The sequence below is a fragment of the Anomaloglossus baeobatrachus genome, chromosome 6, assembly GCF_048569485.1.
Source record: "Anomaloglossus baeobatrachus isolate aAnoBae1 chromosome 6, aAnoBae1.hap1, whole genome shotgun sequence".
NCBI classification, from domain to species: Eukaryota; Metazoa; Chordata; class Amphibia; order Anura; family Aromobatidae; genus Anomaloglossus; species Anomaloglossus baeobatrachus.
This window is the reverse complement of record NC_134358.1, coordinates 571,129,257-571,155,541: the sequence shown is the minus strand read 5'-3', so window position 1 is coordinate 571,155,541 and position 26,285 is coordinate 571,129,257. Positions and strand designations below refer to the sequence as shown.

Here is a 26,285-nt window from a genome sequence, read left to right as displayed (position 1 = left end):
TTTTACTCAAATCAGATCTTGTTGTACATGAGAGCATTCACACAGGGGAGAAGCCATATTCATGTGCAGAGTGTGGGAAATTTTTTTGTTCATAAATCACGTTGTTTTACATGAGAGAATTCACATGAGGGTGAAGCCATAGTTATGTGCAGAGTGTGGGAAATGTTTTACTCATAAATCACATTTTGTTTCACATAAGAGAATTCACACAGGAGAGAAGCCATATTCATAATGTGGGAAATGTTTTTTGTCAGAAATCAAGTCTTGTGAAATATCAGAGCGTTCACTTAATAAAGAAATAAGTTTCATGTTAAGAATATGAGGTTTTACTCAAAAATAAGATTAACGTGAGAGAATTCACTCAAAGGAGAAGTCATTCATCTTCAGTATATGGATGAAGTTATTTTGGAAAACAACTCTTAACCATAAAAGACCTCATCCATGAAGAAATCCATTTTCATGTTCAGAATGTAGGAAATTTTTCACTTGTATTTCAGCTCTTGCTCTGTGTAAGAGAATTCATAAAGGAGATAAACTAATAGTTCGATTGTACATGTGACACGCTATTATGAGTCTAAAGCGGGCTTTACACGCTACGACATCGCTAATGCGGAGTCGTTGGGGTCACGGAATTCGTGACGCACATCCGGCCGCATTAGCGATGCCGTTGCGTGTGACATCGATTAGCGATTTTGCATCGTTGCAAAACAGTGAAAAATCGCTAATCGGCGACACGGGGGTCCATTCCCAATTATCGTTACTTCAGCAGTAACGAGGTTGTTCCTCGTTCCTGCGGCATCACACATCGCTGCGTGTGACGCCGCAGGAGCGAGGAAGCTCTCCCTACCTGCCTCCCGGCCGCTATGCGGAAGGAAGGAGGTGGGCGGGATGTTACGTCCCGCTCATCTCCGCCCCTCCGCTGCGATTGGGCGGCGGTTCAGTGACGTCGCTATGACGCCGCACGGACCGCCCCCTTAGAAAGGAGGCGGTTCGCCGGTCACAGCGACGTCGCCGGACAGGTAAGTATGTGTGACGGCTCTGGGCGATGTTGTGCGGCACGGGCAGCGATATGCCCGTGTCGCGCAACAGATGGGGGCGGGTACCCACACTAGCGATATCGGGACCGATATCGCAGTGTGTAAAGTAGCCTTTACTGCGCTTATATATGAGTACAGGAGTCGAGATGAAATTTAATCCTAGGTTGTGCTATATTTAATCGCCTTAAGTGCACACTAGATAAATACACTATATACAAGATGAGATTTACAGATATGTCGGAAATACAGTTACAGATAAGTTAAGGTTGCAAAGAGATATACAGATGGATCAGTTACCTTGTTCCATATGATTAGGCCTGGTGCTGGCTCAACACAGGGGACGCTCTATGGAGCAACTGGTTGTCCTGGGACTCCCCACACGTGTACTGCACGTGACCTCTCGAAGAAGAACACAGACAAAATGTCCACTCCCATTTTTATGAACCTACGTACCTCCCATGTCCCATCCCACCTTGTGACCGAAGACTGTGCTGTGCTCCCAGTTTCCAGATAGATAAAAAATGGCAGTTTTTCCCATATCTCCGCCCCTGAGAGTCTCAAGTGGAAGATATCACCATCATATTCCTAGTTATGATTTAATCTATAGATAGGAAACACGGGGTGTCTGTTTTTTTCTTTCGCCCAGTTATTAATTTCGGGCTGATCTGCATGTCCCATTATTAGGGTAAATATTTGTGACGTGCGTTTCTCCAACAAGAAGCTGGAAATATGCCTTCCCTATCTGTCTGAGCACAGATGGACACAACAGCTACAGTGCGGGAGCGCTAGCTTATCACACATCAGCCCCCCCCCTTTTGGTGACACCACCTGAGGCTCAATACTGAGCATACAGTGGAACGTACCCAGACCTCAACTAGGCCTCTGGGGTAGCAGAACCTGAGGCTCAGTTCTGCACATATAGTTTTACTTCAACCAGGCTATTCATGAACAAGACCTTTGGGTAGAAACGGTGCAATCGCCCATATATGTAAGAGCTTTGCAATAAAAGATTTTTTTTCAAGCCTCACAACTGGACTAAAAGTGTGAAATTATTCAGAGAGATATCATCTGTAGGAGCGACGCGCTCCCCAATATTGCAGCTCTTACAGAGGAGCCATCCTGACTGCAACCTGTCTGAAATTTTACTGAATCATGCATTTTCATGGCTCCTCCCCCTTCCTAGCTGAATTACCTTGTCAGCAGGAGGGCTTTCTCTGGCTGGAGCTTCTTTAGTCTTAATTGGATTCTGTCACCCTGGCCCTTTGGTGACTTGTGGCAGAGCAGGATGTGTGTTAATGGAAGAGACAGCTGGTTGACCTGTATGAATTTCATATTTCTCATCATATTCCTCACACTTAGTACAAAAGATTTATTTTAATTAGCCAAATTACAACAATGACACTATAGGAAAACAAAAATATATGGCATCTTTAGACTTGTAAGGTCCTGTTACATTTCTGCAGTGATACTCATGCATTTAACCCCTATTGCACTTAAGTGGCCACTGTAATTACACCGGCTATACACAATGATTTGGCTGACTCTTAGGGGTACTTTGCACGTTGCGACATTGCAAGCCGATGCTAGCGATGCTGGGCGCGATAGTCCCCGCCCCCGTCGCACATGCGATATCTTCTGATAGCTGCCGTAGCGAACATTATCGCTACGGCAGCGTCACACACACATACCTGCTGTGCGACCTCGCTGTGACTGCCGAACTATCCCTCCTTCAAGGGGGAGGTGCGCTCGGCGTCACATCGACGTCACTAATCAGCCGGCCAATAGAAGCGGATGGGCGGAGATGAGCGGGACATAACATCCCGCCCACCTCCCTTCCGCATTGCCGTTGGGACGCAGGTAAGGAGATGTTCCTTGCTCCTGCGGGTTTACACACAGCGATGTGTGCTGCCGCTGGAGCGACAAACAATATCGTACCTGCGGTTGGCCCGACATTATGAAAATGACCGACGCTACACAGATCACCGCTTTTCGACGCTTTTGCGATCGTTTATCGGCGAATCTTGGATTTACACGTTGTGACGGCATTATTGGCGCCGGATGTGCATCACTTACAATGTGACCCCGACGATATCTCTGATGCGATGTCGCAACGTGCAAAGTACCCCTTAGGGTGTGTCCGCACTTTGGGTTTTCACCTGCTTTTCAGCTGCATTTTCAACTGCAGCGTTTTCATGCCAAAATACATGCGTTTTGATTTTCAAGCAAAGTCAATGAGAAATATGGATTTCTTGTGCGCACTTTGCTATTCAAAACGCAGCGTTTAATTTGCATAATTTTGGGCAAAAACTCAGCGTTCAAAGAAGCAGCATGTCAATTGTTTTTGCCATTTGGGCTGCGTTTTGCCAACATTGAAGTCAATGAGAAGTTGCAAAAAGTAATCAACATCAATATTCCAGAGTTTAACATGCTTTTTAGCTGCAGAAAACATGCGTTTTGGACTACCTAAACGCATGCATTTATGACATCAAAATAATGGAATGATATGTTCCTTTACACACACACATAGTCCGACAATTAAATTAATGAAAAATATTTAATTATTGATATTTTAGCCATAAATAGTATAAAACCGCTATAATTATATTAAATATAACTATTTTCGTTATGATTTAAATAATTATATTTGTTTTCTTTTTTTTTTTTCCTTTTTCATAGTGTTTGTATGTTAAAACTTTATTTAGTTGTGTCTTTGTGATCAAAACGCATCTGACTTTATGCAATATAAAAGCATGTAAAAAGCGCAGCTAAAACGCGGTATATACGCACGCGTATTTATAGTGTTTTGAAAGTCAAAAGCAATTTCTGCCAGAGGATGCGTTTAGAACTGCAACTATGACGACGCAAAGTGCGGACATAGCCTTAGGCCTCCCTCACACATCCTTGTTTCCGGTACAAGTGACGCCTGTTTCACATGTCCTGGAGACACATACCCATTAAAATCAATGGCTCTGCGCCGACATCAGTGTTTTTACACGGACGTATATGTCCATGTGCTCCACATGGCAACATGTTTATTTTCTGCCTTCAGCACTAATGTCACACGGAGCACATACTGATGGAATCCGTGTGACGTCAGTGTGACATATACCGGAGAAAACACAGGTCACATAAAATTAAAGATTATTAATACTCTCCTGTGTCCGGCGCTGCTGCCTCTGCTGTTGCTTTTGGGCCCTCATTAAGCGCATACATATTTACTGCACTCACTGTGGACCTGGAAGTAACAACAGAAGAGCCAGGGACCGCAGCACTGGAGACAGGTAAGTATACCAGCTCATGCTGTCTGTGTGCTATCCATCCGGATGTCACATGGATAGCACACGGACAGCACACGTGCCAAAATCACAGCACACAGATGGCCATATGCACCTTCAACACGGCCATGCAAAACGTTTGTGTTTTGCAAGGATGTGTGAAGGAGGCCTTAGGAATACCTGCCATGGACAGAATCGTCCTGCAATTGCCAGACTTCTCCGCCAGTCTGTCCTTTTTTGGAGATGAGGCTATCGTACACTTGAGTTGTGCGACTATACACGATCGTGCCTAATGTGTGGAAGTGGTGTGTGATGTTGGGACGCTGCAATTCCCACTTGTTTCGCGGCCCGGGAGACATAGGGCGCTCTGTCCCCCGATTGCCAGGCAATGCGGGATGCTTCTTTGCCTGTTGTAAACCAATGGTGGGAATGTGTTCCCCCTGCTGTACAGGTGAGCGGGGAGTGGCTCCCTGGACATGACTGGGAGAGATGCATCACTGGCGTTTAATCTTTAGCATTGGGCTGCTATTGTAACCCAGCTCTTAAGCCAGTTCAATGCTGTTTATTCCGTTCCCTTGAGCAGTATGGAGTGGTCTCTGGTGGCTTCTGGTTGCTTCTCAGGATTTGCTAATGGTTATTTCTCGTTCTTCATCCCTTTCTATAGTCCCTGGTTTTCCATTTAGTATTCTTTTCTGTACTGTGCAGCTAGTTTAGGATTTACTCCTATTATCTGACTCTGACATTATCTGTGTCACCAGACTCCCGCTGCCCTGTGACAGCAGTCTGGAAAGGCTTTGTCAAAGCCTCTTTCTCTGGAGCTGGTGAAGAATATTCCGGCCCTTAAAGACTTGCCCATCAGTGGTGGCACCAAGAGCGTCTGTGACTGTGCTATTACTGGTCCGATGCGAGTCACAACTTTGATCTCTTGCACATAGCAATGATGTTCCCAATGTGCTCGAAGGGAGGCAAGTCCAGAGACGTTGCAGCCATAGAAGTATGTTTACAAGTAAATACAAGGCACTCTTCAAAGTATAATTTGCATATAATTTATTTCCAAAAAAATTTGACATGTGACGTTTCGGCCACGTGATGGCCTTCATCAGACAACTACTGTAAATGATCAATGTAAGCCCTGGAGCAGAATCACAAGTATCAGTATATACTGTTATATCGGTTTAAAGCAGCGCCTTATGAAAAAGATCAATGTCAGCGTGAAAACAGAAATGCAAGCAGTGGTGGAAAACACTATAATAGGTATAGATGGCACCTTCTACAAAGGGCCAATGTCAGCATGGTAATGGCAGAATAAAGCAGTGGTATCCTCCGCTATGCAACATAGTAGTATGTTTAGGCCATGTCGGTTGCTCTATGTAGCATCAGAAATATGCGCCATTATTTTCCACAGCTCTTTAATAATATCTTCATTGTCCTACTTTGGACTCACAATCTAAATTCCCAATCACTATGGCTTTGGATCTTGTTTTGCCCTATGATAGCTTTTTGAGAATGAAGGCGATAGGTCAATGGAAAACTTCTTAGGGAATGTCAAACAGGTCCCATACCCAGGATTATGGTATGGGTCATAATGTACGGCAGCTGGACCCTTCTAGTCTTCATTCCAGGTGCCCCAACAGATCAGGGTTACATTGATTGGATCTTTGAACCTGTGGGGCAGCCATTTCTCCAAAGTGGCTCGGAGTCATTTTTCCACATGACAGTGGTAGGGTGCATATTGCTATTCAGCAGCTTGCACGTCCTAAACATGCTGCCATGCCTGGCAGAGTCTCTAGACTTGTCTCCATTGAGCACCTCGGGGACATCATTGATCGGTGCCTACACAGGAGCTGCCAGCAGCGGATCTTGATCATTTGTACAACTGCAATCAGCGGCAGAACCTTCTTCTGACGACCATTAATAACCTCACTGATAGCAGCTGAGGATGGAAGTGCCGGGATTTCTGCACGCGGCTCATACTCCAGACGGAATGAATACAGATGTTTTGAAGTGTTTCTTGTATTGTTTTCATCATGTGCCTATCAATAATATGTCCATCCATCCTGTGAGATTAATAATCTCAGGACTTTTACTTCTTAATGTTGTACTTTTAATGTTCAGGAGCTTTAATATGCAAATTGCCTCTTCAGAGAGGAAGAGGACTTGACCTCTAGTGCCACCTTGTGGAAGTAGCAATCCTAAATGTCGACTCTTTAAACCAGAGGTCTCAAACACGCGACCCGAGTGCCCGCAGACCCCGTGACGATCGCATTACTATGCAGGGCTTTACAACAGTTGATGCGTTTGCGCTAGGAGCTCTCTGCACTATACCAATGGCAAGCAGGTAACATCGCTGTATGAAGTCACTTGCCCGCCTGTGAATGGTAGAGAGCAGAGAGCTCCTAAGTGCGTGCTGCGCCGCAAATGAATCAAGTGTAGTAAAGCCCCGCCGGCCCCCTGCATAGTGACGTGATCGTCACGGGGTCTGCAGGTCACAACAAGCAGTTAAGAGGGAACTGAGGAAAGGTGAGAAAAATATATATATATTTTTTTGTGTATGTCAAGAACGGCATAATAGGGAACTAGGATGAGGAATGGAGACAGTACTACTACATGGGCTCAATGCTACCAGGATGGGCACAATGCTACAAGGATGGACACAATGCTACCAGGATGTGCACAATGCTACAAGGATGGACACAATGCTACAAAGATGAGCACAATGCTACCAGGATGTGCACAATGCTACCAGGATGTGCCCAATGCTACCAGGATGGACACAATGCTACCAGGATGTGCCCAATGCTACCAGGATGGACACAATGCTACCAGGATGGACACAATGCTACAAGGATGAGCACAATGCTACCAGGATGGGCACAATGCTACAAGGATGAGCACAATGCTACAAGGATGAGCACAATGCTACAAGGATGAGCACAACGTTACAAGGATGAGCACAATGCTACCAGGATGGGCACAATGCTACAAGGATGAGCACAATGCTACAAGGATGAGCACAACGCTAGAAGGATGAGCACAATGCTACCAGGATTAGCACAATACTACAAGGATGGACACAATGCTACAAGGATGGACACAATGCTACAAGGATGAGCACAATGCTACAAGGATGGGTACAATGCTACAAGAATGGGCACAATGCTACAAGGATGGGCACAATACTAAAAGGATGGGCACTATGCTACAGGATGGGCACAATGCTACAATGATGGGCATAATGCTACTGGGTACAATGGTGGACATTGTCTAAATGTTGTTAAGCAAACTTTAATCGCTTTTGAACCTGCTTTTTGTTAAGCAATGAAGTCCTCTGTCGTGAGTGTGCATACAGGAGCATGCACACAGGCTATGGAGGGCTAGCGCATTACTTACTTTTTTCTGTGAAGCGATTGTATCTGCTGATTTCAGGTATTTCTGTAGCCTCCACAGGTGGACCTTGGCTCTTGGACAACTTGTACCGCCCCGGGGCTCGGCCGGCTGCCGAGCCGCTCGGATCCGGGCACGTCGGTGGGTGGCTCGAGATCCTCCCGGACTCAGGGGGGTCACGTCGCTCTGAAGGGATGCTGGCGCTACGTGAGGGGTGGTGTTCGGTGGGGAGGTCCACGGCCGAGGCCGCGGTTGTTTGTTGGGGGGTTAAGTTTGTGACGCCACCCACGGGTTGTGGTGAATGGATGGACCCCACCGCTGCCGTTGACTAGGCTCCCGGGGACGGTGTTGCGCAGCTTAGTGTTGACCCCTCCGTGGGTAGGGGGTGATGGTCCCAGGGGCCCGAGGGAGGTGCTGAAGCGGGGGGATGGATGTGTGCTGGCGTGTCGGTGCAGTGTGGTGCGCGGCCCGAGGGCACTGTTGTACTCACTATTACAGACACACTGGAGTCTCTGGTAAACCAAACAAGATGGTGGACGGTGCCCGGAGCCGGCTGCGCTTTTCCCCTTTTTCAGGTTGGTGGTTTCCGCCTTTCTCCTACACCTCGCTTTTAGTAGAATGGTGACTCCTATGCCTGAGCAACGGTAGTCCGCTCCCCAGCTTTGTGTGTGGCGGTAGAGCCCTTTTGCCCGCAGACGCTGGCCCGTGGGATCTCGATGCCTGGGCGGTGGCTTTCTATCCCTGTGGTTGGGCTGTTGTCTTCAGTCGGTTCTTGGGTGGGAAAGGATCTAAAGTCCAAACCCCAATCAGTGAATTCGACTCGGTCCAGTGGTTTCTTGGCCTCGTACGGGGTCTGAGTACCCCTCCTGGTATGCGGTTTCCAATTGGTTCCCCGGTTCGGTACTGGCGGGCCACTACCCGTTTCCGTTCCCTTACGGTTCCACCGGCTGTAATCCCAGCTCCTGCAGGTGGCCACCACCATCTGCCTCCTTGCCAGAGGTGACTGGGCTCCAACCCAGACATCTGGTGTTAGACTGTGGCAGACCTGGACACAGGTCTGCACTTGAACTCCACTTCACTGTCAAAACTAATATAATCTGTTTTTCCTGCCTCAGGGTCTGTGAACTCCTCGGCGGGCTTGGCCAACTACCTGGCTCTGCCCCCTGGTGTGGACATCAAACCCTGAGGGAGGTGACTAGGGTTTGTAGGTTGGCTGCTGGTACCTTATTAGGGGAAGGTGTTTGTGCAAGGGCCTACCTGTGACTACCTGGCTTTCTAATTACTGTTAGAAATATATTCCATGTAACCATACTAGAAAAATTCCCGAGAGTCCAGTAACTACCAGGACTCCTTGGGTAGCACAAACTCATGATCATAATTCAAAGAGACAAGAGAATCTGAGTTTTTTTAAAGTGCAAGTGTACATAATTTATTTAGACAAAAGTGACAAATTTCAGTAAAAAACTTTCTTATAAAAACATGGACGCCAGGACTAATCCGGAATGAATAAGATTACAATAGGTGAAAATAGTCTCCCAACAAAGTTCGCAAGGCACATAAGATGTACTACTATGCATAACCACCACATCAAGTGGCAAGTTGCCAGTGCAAAACATCAAATTATATAGAACAGGTCATACATAGGCATAGATGGTTTGCAAGGTACTATAATAACCATATATCAGGATACAGGACAAAATATCCAATGAATTAATCATTCCATATCATAAATCCAGATAGTTCATATTGCAATAGTTCCCTAATGGGCGAACAACACTAAAGTAGTGCCCGCAGATAACCCAGGGAGAACTGTTAGGAAGTGAAAGGTATACCGGACAGTCCAGGCGTTAGGGAGGCCCACAGAACGCACTACGTACGTTTCAATTCATGAAGGGTGTAGAATCTTCCTCAGGGGACGAGGTGCCGTGGTGACAAATCCTCAGAACGCCGGGTTTAAATATCACCACTCCTAAATGACGAACCCGGAAGTCACGTAAGCGGCCCATGCGCGTGTCTCTCCGGGTGGTCTCGCGCGAGTCACCGCCGTCACGCCATCTCGCGCATGCGCGGGAGCAGGGACGCGTCACCAAGGCTCCCGCGCATGCGCGCGGCACATAGACGGAGGCGATAAACACACAGACCAGCCAGGACCCGCGCACGCGCGCATGAAGACCGAGCCGTCCACAATTGGTAACGGTAATTTATTATCACAGTTTCTCAAACAGCGTTCAAGTGTAATCACAGTGGTAATCCAAATCTCCAGTTAGTGTTGTGGAAATGCAAATTGCCTAATAGAAGGAGACAATTAGAAAAATATACCCGGCATTAGAAATGGAGCCAAAAAAGGGGGAATTTTCAAAGAATTAAAAGTAACACCGAAATTTACAGCGGAGCAGAGATAATCACACGGAGAGGATAACATTCAAATACAACTAAATTGGAGATGGTTCATAGAAACGGGACATAACTAATGGACTCATTGAGTCCATTAGGGACCAAAGTGTCCAATGTAAGGATCCATTTGGCCTCGCATTGTGCCAAGCGCTTTCTAAGATCACCACCCCTGATCCCCCCTTCTATCACATCAATACCTCTAATTTTCAATTTAGAGGGGTCACAGGAGTGGTGAATCTTAAAATGCCTTGGCAACGTCTTAAGGAGGGTTATATCAGTCACTGTTTTGGCTGCAGCAATGTCCCTAACGTGTTCCCTGACTCTAATGCGGAGCTCACGTGACGTGAGCCCCACATAAGTCAGGGAGCAGGTGCAGGTGGCGAAGTATACCACATGTGTTGTACCACATGTGATATATGGTTTGATGTTATAATTCTTCTTACCATCAGATGAATAAAAGGATGTGCACCGAAGGACATTGCTGCAGGCCAAACAATGCCCGCAGGGAAAACATCCCTGCAAGGGGCCCAATGAACCAAAGATATATGTCATAGGGGGAACATAGTGGCTTTTCACCAACAAATCCTTCAGGTTCCTGGCCCTCCTGGATGTCATAGATGGAAATTGCGGTAGTTTATCTGCCAGAACGGGGTCCGTAAGCAGAACCGACCAATGTTTTTTCATTATGTCCCGCATCGTTTCCCATTCCTCATTATAAGTGCCTATAAATCTGATCACCGGGTCAGGAAATTCCCGTCGTTTGGAGGCATAAGTAAGTAATTGTGTCCTGGATGTATTTTTGGCCCTGTTGTAGCCATGATTAATACTCCTCTTGCTGTAACCCCTGTCTAGAAAGCGATCCCTGAGATCGGATGATTCTGTTTCAAAATTAGCATCGGATGAGCAGATCCGTTTCATCCTTAAGAATTGCCCCGTCGGGATGGCGCGAATGGTGGAAGGGTTATGGGCTGATGAGGCATGCAGTAATGCATTGACGGACGTGTTCTTGCGATACACGTCCATCTGGATCGACCCCCTCTCGTCCACCAAAATCTGGATGTCAAGGAAGTCGATCCTGCAATTACTGCATTTGTAGGTTACTTTGATGTTAAATTTATTTTGATTCAACTGCCTCATAAACTGATCGAGGTGCTCCGCCGGGACCTGCCAAATGAACAAAATATCATCGATAAATCGATGCCAGCACTGCACATGGGTAATAGACTGCACGCCCCCGTCACCAAAAACCAGCCTCTCCCAGTAGGCCATGAAGAGGCCAGCGTACGAGGGCACACAGGCCGCGCCCATCGCAGTGCCGCGTTTCTGTAAATAAAAAATATCTTTAAACACAAAGAAATTATGTGTCAGGGCGAAGCGGAGCAACTCAAGGATCAGCTCACCCATATCGCCACCCTGACCGGACATCTCAAGGAAAAAACGGACCGCCCTCAATCCATCTTCATGTGATATGCAGGTATACAAACCCTCTACGTCTGCAGTGACAATAACCATGTCCTCTTCCATAAAGATACCGTCAATACGCCGCAGGACGTCCGTCGTGTCACGAACATACGAGGGGAGTGTTTCCACCAAAGGTTTGAGATGAAAGTCAATGAATTTACAGATGGGGTCACACAACCCCTCAATGGCGGACACGATCGGGCGTCCGCGCGGATTGACGGCATCTTTATGTATTTTAGGTAAGACGTAGAAGGTAGGTATCCTGGGATATTTCCTGCACAATCCATCATGCATTTTTTTTCTCAAACCGATCTCAAGGGCCCTATCAAGGATGACAGCAAGTTCACTGGTGTATTTATTTAGGGGCTTAAATGAGAGTTTTGCATATGTTTCCCTGTCTCTTAATTGTCTTAATACCTCATGTTCATATTTTTCAATAGAGGACCACAATGTCCCCCCCCCTTATCGGCAGGTTTGATAATTATATCAGAATACCCTTGCAGTTCAGTGAGGGCCTTTCTCTGTTCACGGGTGAGGTTATCCGGTCTCCATTTAGTTCTAATTTTCTTGAAGTCCTCACTGACTAACCTGGTAAATATATCCACTGCCGGACATAATGAAAAAGGGGGGAACTTCGTGGACCTAGGTAAAAGTGTCTGGGGAAACACACCTGTCGGGGGAGCCTCCTGTTCCTGTAGCAGCTCTTCCAGGTTTTGAATGGCATCCCTCTCCACTTGGCTATCAGTCATGGTGTCCTTCTTACAAAAAAGTTTTTTAAGAATTAATTTACAGGCGAAAAGGTTAACGTCCTTCAATGCTGTGAAGAGATTGAACGGGTTAGATAGGGCAAATGTCAGACCACGGGATAGGACCTCCACCTGGGCACCAGAAAGAACACGTGTAGATAAGTTAATTACCTGAAGTTTATTGCCTTGTCGTTTGTTTTTTCCGGGGGGCACAAATTGTCGATTTCTTTGTTTAACCCGTCCACCGAGAGTTTCCGCAGGTATATTGGGACCCTCTGATGTCCCAGAGGAGGACCCATCACCAGAGGTCTGAGATATGAAGGATGTGGATCTCGATCTTTGTTGTTTATCAGGGCGATGCATCTGTCGTCCTCTACCTTGCTCGGTTTTCCACCTGTATGCTCTTTGTGTGGAATAATCCAACACATCTCTGTTAAATTTTTTAATTTTATATGTTTTGATCTCCTTCTCCCATCTTTCCAACTCCTTCTCCATCTCAGCATTGAAGAGGTTCACTACAGAAGGATCACATTTCTCCATAATGGTTTTATCGAGGGATTCCAGTTCACCCTCAATCTGGGTTAATGAGGTAGCGTTGTGATCACATAATAGAGTCAAAAACCCCTTTGAGCATGTCTGTGCCAATGTTTCCCATTTGATCTTAAAATCCTCATCCTCCAAAACAAACGACGGGAACACCTGTACCCGGAGGCCATTTGGAATTAGGTCCTTTTCTATGCATTTAGACAGAAAGGCCCTGTTCCACCAGAGTTTAGTTCTTTTTTTAGACAATTCCTTGTATCTAGAGGTCAAAACCTCATCTGAGTGAGTACCATCTGCTCCACTAGTCGTGTCACCATCGCTTCTCAGTACATCATTAAGTGAAGAGAGCCAGCTATTGTCTCTGGCCCTAAAATTCATGTTGGCTTTGGAATTAGCTGTGAAATACACAGAAATAAGAAATATTAGAAATATATTCCATGTAACCATACTAGAAAAATTCCCGAGAGTCCAGTAACTACCAGGACTCCTCAGGTAGCACAAACTCATGATCATAATTCAAAGAGACAAGAGAATCTGAGTTTTTTAAAGTGCAAGTGTACATAATTTATTTAGACAAAAGTGACAAATTTAAGTAAAAAACTTTCTTATAAAAACATGGACGCCAGGACTAATCCGGTGCAAAACATCAAATTATATAGAACAGGTCATACATAGGCATAGATGGTTTGCAAGGTACTATAATAACCATATATCAGGATACAGGACAAAATATCCAATGAATTAATCATTCCATATCATAAATCCAGATAGTTCATATTGCAATAGTTCCCTAGTGGGCGAACAACACTAAAGTAGTGCCCGCAGATAACCCAGGGAGAACTGTTAGGAAGTGAAAGGTATACCGGACAGTCCAGGCGTTAGGGAGGCCCACAGAACGCCCTACGTACGTTTCAATTCATGAAGGGTGTAGAATCTTCCTCAGGGGACGAGGTGCCGTGGTGACAAATCCTCAGAACGCCGGGTTTAAATACCACCGCTCCTAAATGACGAACCCGGAAGTCACGTAAGCGGCGCATGCGCGTGTCTCTCCGGGTGGTCTCGCGCGAGTCACCGCCGTCACGCCATCTCGCGCATGAATTGAAACGTACGTAGGGCGTTCTGTGGGCCTCCCTAACGCCTGGACTGTCCGGTATACCTTTCACTTCCTAACAGTTCTCTCTGGGTTATCTGCGGGCACTACTTTAGTGTTGTTCGCCCACTAGGGAACTATTGCAATATGAACTATCTGGATTTATGATATGGAATGATTAATTCATTGGACATTTTGTCCTGTATCCTGATATATGGTTATTATAGTACCTTGCAAACCATGTATGCCTATGTATGACCTGTTCTATATAATTTGATGTTTTGCACTGGCAACTTGCCACTTGATGTGGTTATGCATAGTAGTACATCTTATGTGCCTTGCGAACTTTGTTGGGAGACTATTTTCACCTATTGTAATCTTATTCATTCCGGATTAGTCCTGGCGTCCATGTTTTTATAAGAAAGTTTTTTACTTAAATTTGTCACTTTTGTCTAAATAAATTATGTACACTTGCACTTTAAAAAACTCAGATTCTCTTGTCTCTTTGAATTATGATCATGAGTTTGTGCTACCCGAGGAGTCCTGGTAGTTACTGGACTCTCGGGAATTTTTCTAGTATGGTTACATGGAATATATTTCTAATATTGCTTATTTCTGTGTATTTCACAGCTAATTCCAAAGCCAACATGAATTTTAGGGCCAGAGACAATAGCTGGCTCTCTTCACTTAATGATGTACTGAGAAGCGATGGTGACACGACTAGTGGAGCAGATGGTACTCACTCAGATGAGGTTTTGACTTCTAGATACAAGGAATTGTCTAAAAAAAGAACTAAACTCTGGTGGAACAGGGCCTTTCTGTCTAAATACATAGAAAAGGACCTAATTCCAAATGGCCTCCGGGTACAGGTGTTCCCGTCGTTTGTTTTGGAGGATGAGGATTTTAAGATCAAATGGGAAACATTGGCACAGACATGCTCAAAGGGGTTTTTGACTCTATTATGTGATCACAACGCTACCTCATTAACCCAGATTGAGGGTGAACTGGAATCCCTCGATAAAACCATTATGGAGAAATGTGATCCTTCTGTAGTGAACCTCTTCAATGCTGAGATGGAGAAGGAGTTGGAAAGATGGGAGAAGGAAATCAAAACATATAAAATTAAAAAATTTAACAGAGATGTGTTGGATTATTCCACACAAAGAGCATACAGGTGGAAAACCGAGCAAGGTAGAGGACGACAGATGCATCGCCCTGATAAACAACAAAGATCGAGATCCACATCCTTCATATCTCAGACCTCTGGTGATGGGTCCTCCTCTGGGACATCAGAGGGTCCCAATATACCTGCGGAAACTGTCGGTGGACGGGTTAAACAAAGAAATCGACAATTTGTGCCCCCCGGAAAAAACAAACGACAAGGCAATAAACTTCAGGTAATTAACTTATCTACACGTGTTCTTTCTGGTGCCCAGGTGGAGGTCCTATCCCGTGGTCTGACATTTGCCCTATCTAACCCGTTCAATCTCTTCACAGCATTGAAGGACGTTAACCTTTTCGCCTGTAAATTAATTCTTAAAAAACTTTTTTGTAAGAAGGACACCATGACTGATAGCCAAGTGGAGAGGGATGCCATTCAAAACCTGGAAGAGCTGCTACAGGAACAGGAGGCTCCCCCGACAGGTGTGTTTCCCCAGACACTTTTACCTAGGTCCACGAAGTTCCCCCCTTTTTCATTATGTCCGGCAGTGGATATATTTACCAGGTTAGTCAGTGAGGACTTCAAGAAAATTAGAACTAAATGTAGCCGGGATAACCTCACCCGTGAACAGAGAAAGGCCCTCACTGAACTGCAAGGGTATTCTGATATAATTATCAAACCTGCCGATAAGGGGGGGGGACATTGTGGTCCTCTCTATTGAAAAATATGAACATGAGGTATTAAGACAATTAAGAGACAGGGAAACATATACAAAACTCTCATTTAATCCCCTAAATAAATACACCAGTGAACTTGCTGTCATCCTTGATAGGGCCCTTGAGATCGGTTTGATTGATAAAAAAATGCATGATGGATTGTGCAGGAAATATCCCAGGATACCTACCTTCTACGTCTTACCTAAAATACATAAAGATGCCGTCAATCCGCCCGGACGCCCGATCGTGTCCGGCATTGAGGGGTTGTGTGACCCCATCTGTAAATTCATTGACTTTCATCTCAAACCTTTGGTGGAAACACTCCCCTCGTATGTTCGTGACACGACGGACGTCCTGCGGCGTATTGACGGTATCTTTATGGAAGAGGACATGGTTATTGTCACTGCAGACGTAGAGGGTTTGTATACCTGCATATCACATGAAGATGGATTGAGGGCGGTCCGTTTTTTCCTTGAGATGTCCGGTCGGGGTGGCGATATGGGTGAGCTGATCCTTGAGTTGCTCCGCTTTGCCCTGACACATAATTTCTTTGTGTTTAAGGATATTTTTTATTTACAGAAACGCGGCACTGCGATGGGCGCGGCCTGTGCGCCCTCGAACGCTGGCCTCTTCATGGGCTACTGGGAGAGGCTGGTTTTTGGTGATGGTGGCGTGCAGTCTGTTACCCATGTGCAGTGCTGGCATCGATTTATCGATGATATTTTGTTCATTTGGCAGGGCCCGGCGGAGCAACTCGATCAGTTTATGAAGCAGTTGAATCAAAATAAATTTAACATCAAAGTAACCTACAAATGCAGTAATTGCAGGATCGACTTCCTTGACCTCCAGATTTTGGTGGACGAGAGGGGGTCGATCCAGATGGACGTGTATCGCAAGAACACGTCCGTCAATGCATTACTGCATGCCTCATCAGCCCATAACCCTTCCACCATTCGCGCCATCCCGACGGGGCAATTCTTAAGGATGAAACGGATCTGCTCATCCGATGCTAATTTTGAAACACAATCATCCGATCTCAGGGATCGCTTTCTAGACAGGGGTTACAGCAAGAGGAGTATTAAACATGGCTACAACAGGGCCAAAAATACATCCAGGACACAATTACTTACTTATGCCTCCAAACGACGGGAATTTCCTGACCCGGTGATCAGATTTATAGGCACTTATAATGAGGAATGGGAAACGATGCGGGACATAATGAAAAAACATTGGTCGGTTCTGCTTACGGACCCCGTTCTGGCAGATAAACTACCGCAATTTCCATCTATGACATCCAGGAGGGCCAGGAACCTGAAGGATTTGTTGATGAAAAGCCACTATGTTCCCCCTATGACATATATCTTTGGTTCATTGGGCCCCTTGTAGGGATGTTTTCCCTGCGGGCATTGTTTGGCCTGCAGCAATGTCCTTCGGTGCACATCCTTTTATTCATCTGATGGTAAGAAGAATTATAACATCAAACCATATATCACATGTGGTACAACACATGTGGTATACTTCGCCACCTGCACCTGCTCCCTGGCTTATGTGGGGCTCACGTCACGTGAGCTCCGCATTAGAGTCAGGGAACACGTTAGGGACATTGCTGCAGCCAAAACAGTGACTGATATAACCCTCCTTAAGACGTTGCCAAGGCATTTTAAGATTCACCACTCCTGTGACCCCTCTAAATTGAAAATTAGAGGTATTGATGTGATAGAAGGGGGGATCAGGGGTGGTGATCTTAGAAAGCGCTTGGCACAATGCGAGGCCAAATGGATCCTTACATTGGACACTTTGGTCCCTAATGGACTCAATGAGTCCATTAGTTATGTCCCGTTTATATGAACCATCTCCAATTTAGTTGTATTTGAATGTTATCCTCTCCGTGTGATTATCTCTGCTCCGCTGTAAATTTCGGTGTTACTTTTAATTCTTTGAAAATTCCCCCTTTTTTGGCTCCATTTCTAATGCCGGGTATATTTTTCTAATTGTCTCCTTCTATTAGGCAATTTGCATTTCCACAACACTAACTGGAGATTTGGATTACCACTGTGATTACACTTGAACACTGTTTGAGAAACTGTGATAATAAATTACCGTCACCAATTGTGGACGGCTCGGTCCTCATGCACGCATGCGCGGGTCCTGGCTGGTCTGTGTGTTTATCGCCTCCATCTATGTGCCGCGCGCATGTGCGGGAGCCTTGGTGACGCGTCCCTGCTCCCGCGCATGCGCGAGATGGCGTGACGGCGGTGACTCGCGCGAGACCACCCGGAGAGACACGCGCGAGACCACCCGGAGAGACACGCGCATGCGCCGCTTACGTGACTTCCGGGTTCGTCATTTAGGAGCGGTGGTATTTAAACCCGGCGTTCTGAGGATTTGTCACCACGGCACCTCGTCCCCTGAGGAAGATTCTACACCCTTCATGAATTGAAACGTACATAGGGTGTTCTGTGGGCCTCCCTAACGCCTGGACTGTCCGGTATACCTTTCACTTCCTAACAGTTCTCCCTGGGTTATCTGCGGGCACTTCTTTAGTGTTGTTCGCCCACTAGGGAACTATTGCAATATGAACTATCTGGATTTATGATATGGAATGATTAATTCATTGGATATTTTGTCCTGTATCCTGATATATGGTTATTATAGTACCTTGCAAACCATCTATGCCTATGTATGACCTGTTCTATATAATTTGATGTTTTGCACCGGCAACTTGCCACTTGATGTGGTGGTTATGCATAGTAGTACATCTTATGTGCCTTGCGAACTTTGTTGGGAGACTATTTTCACCTATTGTAATCTTATTCATTCCGGATTAGTCCTGGCGTCCATGTTTTTATAAGAAAGTTTTTTACTGAAATTTGTCACTTTTGTCTAAATAAATTATGTACACTTGCACTTTAAAAAACTCAGATTCTCTTGTCTCTTTCTAATTACTGATAGATTTCAGTGGGAGTCAGGACTTTCCATGGCTTTTTGCACCTCTCTTTCTTCATGTTTTCAATACTTTTTCCCTGTCTCATTATTACACATCACTTCATTTATGGATATCTTTGGTTTGATTTTTTTGCCTGTGTGAATTGGATGGGTTGTTACTGACATCTGGAGAGAATTTCATGTCAATAGCGGCTTTAGATATATATTTACTCTAAATAATTGGTGACAAATTCAATACTTAATTCACACAATATATATACCGTGTTTACCTGAAAATAAGACACTGTCATATTATTTTTGGCCCCAAAAATGCGCTAGGACTTAGGCGGGCTTTGCACACTATGATATCGCAGGTGCGATGTCGGTGGGGTCAAATCGAAAGTGACGCACATCCGGCGTCGCAGTCGATATCGTAGTGTGCAAATCCTTTTTGATATGATTAACAAGCGCAAAAGCGTCGTTATCGTATCATCGGTGTAGGGTCCGACATTTCCATAATGCCGGTGCAGCGACAGGTACGATGTTGTTCCTCGTTCCTGCAGCAGCACACATCGCTGTGTATGAAGCCGCAGGAGCGAGGAACATCAGCTTACCTGCGTCCCGGCTGCAATGAGGAAGGAAGGAGGTGGGCGGGATGTTTACATCCTGCTCATCTCCGCCCCTCCGCTGCTATTGGCCGCCTGCCGTGTGACGTCGCTGTGACGCCGCACGACCCGCCCCCTTAGGAAGGAGGCGGATCGCTGGCCAGAGCGACTTCGCAGGACGGGTGAGTGCATGTGAAGCTGGCGTAGCGATAATGTTCGCTACGCCAGCAATCACAAGATATCGCTGCTGCGACGGGGGCGGGGACTATCGCGCTCGACATCGCAGCATCGGCTTGCGATGTCACACCGTGCAAAGTACCCCTTACTTTCAGGGTAGGGCTTATTCTCAGGGAAACATAGGTTGGGGGTAAGTTTACCCCCAAAAAGGACGACCCCCCCCCTTCCTTGGAGAATCATACTTACCAGACTCCTGATATCTCCGTTGCTCTCAGGTCCTCCTGCAATCTTCGGTGGGCGCTCCCAGCAGGTATGCTCCACAGCAGTTCTCCCCTGCTTCTGGCCGGCACTCACACACCGCAGGTCCTCACGCTTCACTGCACTGCGTCCCATGTTTCCCTGCCAGAAGCAATAGGTGTCACCGGATGTTGTGTATGTGTGCGATCTGATGTGTGATTCTTTGTGCGATCTGATGTTGTGGGTGAGTGTTCCAGCACAGGTCCTTGATGCGTTTCACCGCAGGTCCTTGATGCGTTCCACTGCAGGTCCTCCCATTCGGCATCTGGTCAGTATGATTGTGGAGTCTTTAGTCTTCTTTCCTCTCTTTTGGGGTGTCTACTTTCTATAATGAAGTGTCCTGCAGGATTCTTTAACATTTTTATCTGCATGGACACTTCATTACTGAACTACTACTAGGACTTAAGGCTGCTTTATACGAGTCGATATATTGTGCGATGCATCGTTGGGGTCACGGATTTTGTGACGCACTTCCGTCATTCGTAACGACATCTCCTCATGTGACAGCTCCTTGCGAGTCCAACCGATGCCTAATCGTTTGAAATTCGGCCATTGTGTACTCATCGTTTAATTCCATAAAATCGGTCAGTTTAGTCTTCATGAACGACACATTGCAAAGTGTGACACCGTGTAATCGGCCATCCTCGTAGTTGTTTGTGACGTCAGTAAACGTTCAGGGCGTATTTGTGGTTTTAAATAATCACGCCTAATCTAATCGGATTGGTTGTAGCAGATGCGTTTTGATTGGTTATGACTGTTATAAAATACGGAGCTGTAGTCATGATGTGTGAACATTCAGCCTTGGCGTCATGCACAGTGTTTTATAGTGCATTATTCCTAATTTTTCTTACGTTTGTTTGTTCGCTGGATTTTCCGCCCTCACTCCTTGTTATCCCTTTTCTGTGGTAAGTTGTTATATGCCAATCTTTCCTTTTTGGATCAAAATCGACATTAACCAGACCACAAACAACAAACAAGAATGATGCTAAGGACACACGAGGCAACAAAGACGGACGCAGAAGAGAAACAATATATATGGGATCTAACCAATCAACCACATTAGCAGAACTGGATTGAGCAGGTCAGAAGAATTCAGGGCGTGCAACAATCCAGACAACGTCACGGAGGGCTGTATAGTTTGCCTAATTACGCCCATACAAAAGACAGATTGACCAAAGGAAAACATGTGTGAAGCCTTTTGGACGTCCGCCATGGCCAATCAATATATCGATGAGCGCTTTGTGGTCGTTTGACAACACTCAATGTGTGACACATGGACAACTACCTATCAGCGATACAAACCAAAAAAAAAAGACTTTGCCAAATAAATCGCACGATGGATTGACTCGTGTAAAGCAGCCTTTATTGTCGGGGAAACACTAATATATATATATATATATATATATATATATATATAATATACACACACACACTGTATAGACACATACACATGACACTCGGGGGAGGAGAGTTTCACTCACTCGAGGGTCTGTATGGACAGAACACATGCTGTCTGGCCTGCAGCATGTCACACTGATTTAAACCATTTAGGATCCCAGCAGAGATGGATGAAGAACATAGAGTCACCAGAAATATAACATGTGATGTCAGCAAATATATATCTGTACCCCATACAGTGTATTAATTAAAAAATTTGGATTTTACAAGAGTCCCCATATATAGATACCAAGCACATGTAAAGCATACAGCTGCAGGTTGCAGCCCCCGGCCTTGCACGTTATCTTGGCTGTGTATGAAAATACAAGGGACCCCAAGCGGCTTTAATTAAAATATTTAAATAAAAAAAAAAATTACAAAACGACGCAAAAATTCTCAGCCAAGATAAAGCCGATAGCTGGTAGTCTCAGGCTGGGGAGGCCCATAGTGATTGGGCCTCAGCATAAATATTACAGCCCGCAGCCAACCAGACTGGTCGCATCCATTAGATGCGACAATTCACTTTATCCGGGTGATCTTGATTGCCGTGGTGTGGTGGCAATCAGGGTAATATAAGGGGTTATTGACAGCGGTGATTTGTCAAAAATCACAGCTGCCACTAAGCCCTGGATCAGTGATGGGGAGGTATCAATGAGACCCCACCATTATTAACCCTGTAAGCCAAAAGAAATAAACACAAACACAAAAATCCTATATTTAAAAACAACCCCCCTTTCTCCAATTTATTAACCAAGAAAACACCCACATCTGCCGTAATCCACATTATGACACCCCATAAAGATATCAGCATTACTACTAACTGAAGTTGCAGCGCGCGGGCACATTAGAGAACAAGACTACCCACTGTGGTGACTGAGCTACAGCTGTGAGTGGTGACATCACTGACTTTACCTATGGTTATAGCTGGAGGTTCCCACGGTACCCCACCTGTGACCATAGGGAAACTCACCTCCACTGAACTCATTAAACTCAGTTACCTCACCTCAGGTGAACTCATTGAGTTCAATTAAAACTACATCTCCTGGCAGAATGCAAATTTTGTGCTTTAATTTATACACTAAATTTCTGCATCAATACTGCGTCTCCCGGCAAAAAAAAAATGCATCAAATCACGATGCAGTTTCTTATTTGGTTGATGCAGATTTGGTGCAGAAATTTGGTGTATAAATTCCAGTACAAAATTTGCATCTCATGGCAGAAAATCACGGTTTTGACACCATTTCAGTGTGGTTTTCTGCCAGGAAATGCAAACTTGGTGCAGAAATCTGGTGCAGACATTTCTGCACTGAATCTGCATTTCCTGACAGAAAACCAAACCTAAACTGCATTTTTTTGCCAGGAGATGCAGATTTGGTGCAGGTGTTTGGTGTATAAATTCCATCACCAAATCTGCATCATCAGGAACAAAAACCCTGCAGTTTTGGTGTGGTTTTTCTGCCAGGAGATGCAAATTGGATGCTGAAATGTCTGTACCAGATTACTGCCCCAAATTTGCATCTCCTGGCATAAAACTGCAACAAAACAGCATCAAAACCGCATATTTTGTACAGTTTTCTGTCAGGAGATGCATATTTGGTGCTGAAATTTATACACGAAATCTACGTCTCCTAGCAAAAAAAAAAACGCATCAAAACCAAATCGCATTTTGATGTTTTTTTTGCCAGGAGATGCAGTATTGGTGCAGGGATTTGGTGTATAAATTCCTACATCTCTGGAAGAAAAAAAAAAAGTGGTTTTATGGCAGGAGATGCAGGTCTCATTGAATGCATGAGTTTACCTGAGGTTAGGTTACTGACTTCAAAGAGTTCACCTGGGGTGAGTTACCTGCGGTGACAGGTGGGGTACCATGGGAACCTTCAGCTGTGACCACAGGTAAATTCAGTGTTGTCACTGCTCACAACTGCGGCTCAGTCAGTGTCTGCCTGAAGCTACAGCGGGAGATCATGGTCTCTAATAATGTGGCGACACGCTGCTACTTCAGTATGTAGCAGAGCTGTTGTGCCGCCCCCGCGTCAACAGCCAGGCTGCTCGGATCCGGATCTGCGGTGGCTCTAAGGGTCTCCGGACCCAAGGGACGGGGGTCGCGCGGCCACTCGGAATAAAGGGGGAGTATTTACAGGGGATGGTGTGGAAAGTTCGTGACACCACCCGTGCTGCGTGGTAAGATGGAGTTCAACCGCTGCGATTGGGAGTACCCGGTGGCGATGGTGTGGGCAGCCGGATGTTTAACCCCTCCACAGGTAGGAGGGATGCCCCGGGACTCGGTGATAGTGACAGGGAAGTGCCGTTGGGACGGTAAGGGTCACTGATGTACTCACTCAGTCCAATAACGCTGACGCTGACAACTGAAGTTCTGGACACCGCTGCCACTTGGAGGGAGCACGCCTGGATCCCAGGCCCATTGGTGTTGCTTGTTGGTCTGTGACCTTTACTTTGGCACCTAGTCTGCTGTTTGGTCCCTTTAGCATGAAACTAATCGGGCCCCGCTCACCAGTATGGCTAACTGGGTGAGCTTGCTCTCAGGGTTCACGCTTGGGATTTTATGGACTGTGTAGTGGGAAAGTCCTATCCCCCTCGTTGCACTAGTACCCCGATTTTGGAGCGGGTGGAGAACAGATCTTGTAGGCTCCATCCTCGTCGGGTAAATTGTCAGGACGCCTGAAGCTACTCACACAAGGCTGCCAGCTGTCCTCGACAGTCCGTGCCCCTTGTCACGATCCCCTGCGACCGGGGTCCAGCTCCTCTGGGCCAAGACCACCGTCTGCCACCTAGTAGTCTCAAGGAGCCCAGCTCCTGACCTCTTCTCTCTCGAGTCACTGTTTTGCTCACTGTGAGCTCTCATCTTGAGAGTCACCACTCAACTGACCATCTCCTGACACTCCTGACCTCCCCTTAACCAACCCCCCCAAGTGGCCAACCCTATTCCCTTCAGGCTAGCCACTGGTGGGTGTGGTGCAGAGTGTTCCTAGGGTTTTGATTAGCTTGTTCTTGGCAACACCAAAAGTCAGAGACCCGTAACCAAGGAGGAGGTGGATACTGTGCACAAGGGCAGATTGCACAATACCCTGTGACGACCTGATAGGCCAGGCCGTCACACTGGAATCATCATGGGGCGTCATGGTGAAGCGATGGACCGAGGACCCTCCGCTCTGCAGAGCAAGTCATGGTATAAGACAGACTTAATGGGTAAACCAAGAAGACGTGAGCTGCCGAGCGGTGGAGGAATAGAAAAAAAACAAAATGAAGAAATGGTAAAAGAGGCAACTCCAGGTACAATCGTGTATAGTTTAGCTGAGGCGAACAGACCAGGTCCCCACAACTAGTACAGGAAGCACTGAACCAATCAGAGTGTATATATAATTATAGGGAGTTTAAAACCAAACTAACAAACCTATAGAAATAACTCCAGTAAATAATTAATACAAAATGTTTCCATCTTTATTCAATAAATCAAGCATAAAAACACATTAAAAGACAAAAGGAGAAATAATACAGAATTACACCCAGCGGTAATAGTTGTTGGAATTACACTGAAAATAGAAAACATCAAACCCTGCAGTGATCAGGAGACTCAGTAGCCATATTTCAGTAATAGATGGAAATCAAAGTAGTACCAATCCCAACCACAAGATGGCAGCAACGGTTTCACATTTACACACATTCTGGAATAGCCGAACCCCAATGGACCTAATTTTCACATTAAATGGTATATGAATAAAGGAATAAGTTCCCTGTCCAAGATCAAGGTCCAGCAGTTAGCCATGTAAACAAATAAACACTAGCTGAATCGTGCACATAATTAGTAAACAATGCAATACAAAAAAGTATCCACCGTCGACCACATGCTGCCAAACAGAGATAAAAAGGATAATATAATTACCAGGGGAACCCCCTTGACGTACGTTTCGCCTCTTCTCGCTTCCTCAGAAGGGGCGTGGTAATGTGGTGAAGCTGGCGTGCCTTATTTATATAGAAAACAACCAATCGGCTGTTAGCTCCAGATAGCGCGTTACTGAAAATTGCGTTCACATCGGAAATCACCGCAGACCAGTCACATGATTCAGTGTCCAAAGCACAGAGGGTACACATCCCCAGTGACGTATCCGGATTACATCAGAAAAGAGGGGCAGTGCATCTTCCCGCATAGAGGACACTTCACCATGCCAGTATGAAGTGTGACCCAACGCTCAATTCTATGGAAGCATGATAGAGACACCAGTATATGGACCTCAAACCAACAGGATAAAGGTTCGAAAACAGGTTTTAGACATAATTCTATAAATAAGGATATAAATATTACAAAAATATACATGAATAAATATATAAAGCAGACAATGGAATTATACCCAAAAATACATATTTATATATATATATATATATATATATATATATATATATATATATATATATATATATATATATATATATATATATATTTAGGTGTTTCATACATATAGCAAACTCACAATAAATCAGTATATATGTATGGATACATAAAAAGTCCTCTTTACTTTTTTTCATAATAAATACAAAAATAAGTTTAATATTATATAAAGAGTTCTAAAAAATGTATTAAAACAAAATCTCACACAATTAAAGTGTAAATGAATCTTTCATATACAGTATATATACTGTACATATATTATTATTATTATTATTATTATTTATTATTATAGCGCCATTTATTCCATGGCGCTTTACAAGTGAGAGAGGGTATACGTACAACAATCATTAACAGTATATATATTATTATTACATATAATTATTATAAGTACAGTGGTCAGGAAGAAATATTTGTGAAAAAAAGAAAAAATATACATACATATAAATACACGCACATCACAAATATAAATTAATATATGTACGGATATGCGTATACGCGTGTAACAACAATACATACATGCAAATGTCTAGTACCAAATATAAATATATATCAAAAATATTACATATATGTGTAAAAGAATTTGTAAACAAATATATATATATATATATATATATATATATATAATATATAA

At 45.0% G+C, this 26,285-nt stretch overlaps 1 protein-coding gene across 1 annotated transcript in view; it reads left to right on the top strand.

The window, feature by feature from the left end:
• LOC142243709 (uncharacterized) overlaps window positions 1-26,285 on the top strand; it is a 329,550-nt gene that overhangs the window by 225,381 nt on the left and 77,884 nt on the right. Inside the window, exon 5 of the mRNA XM_075315886.1 lies at window position 70. Coding sequence (XP_075172001.1) covers window position 70 — 1 coding nt within the window. The remainder of the gene's footprint in view (window positions 1-69; window positions 71-26,285) is intronic.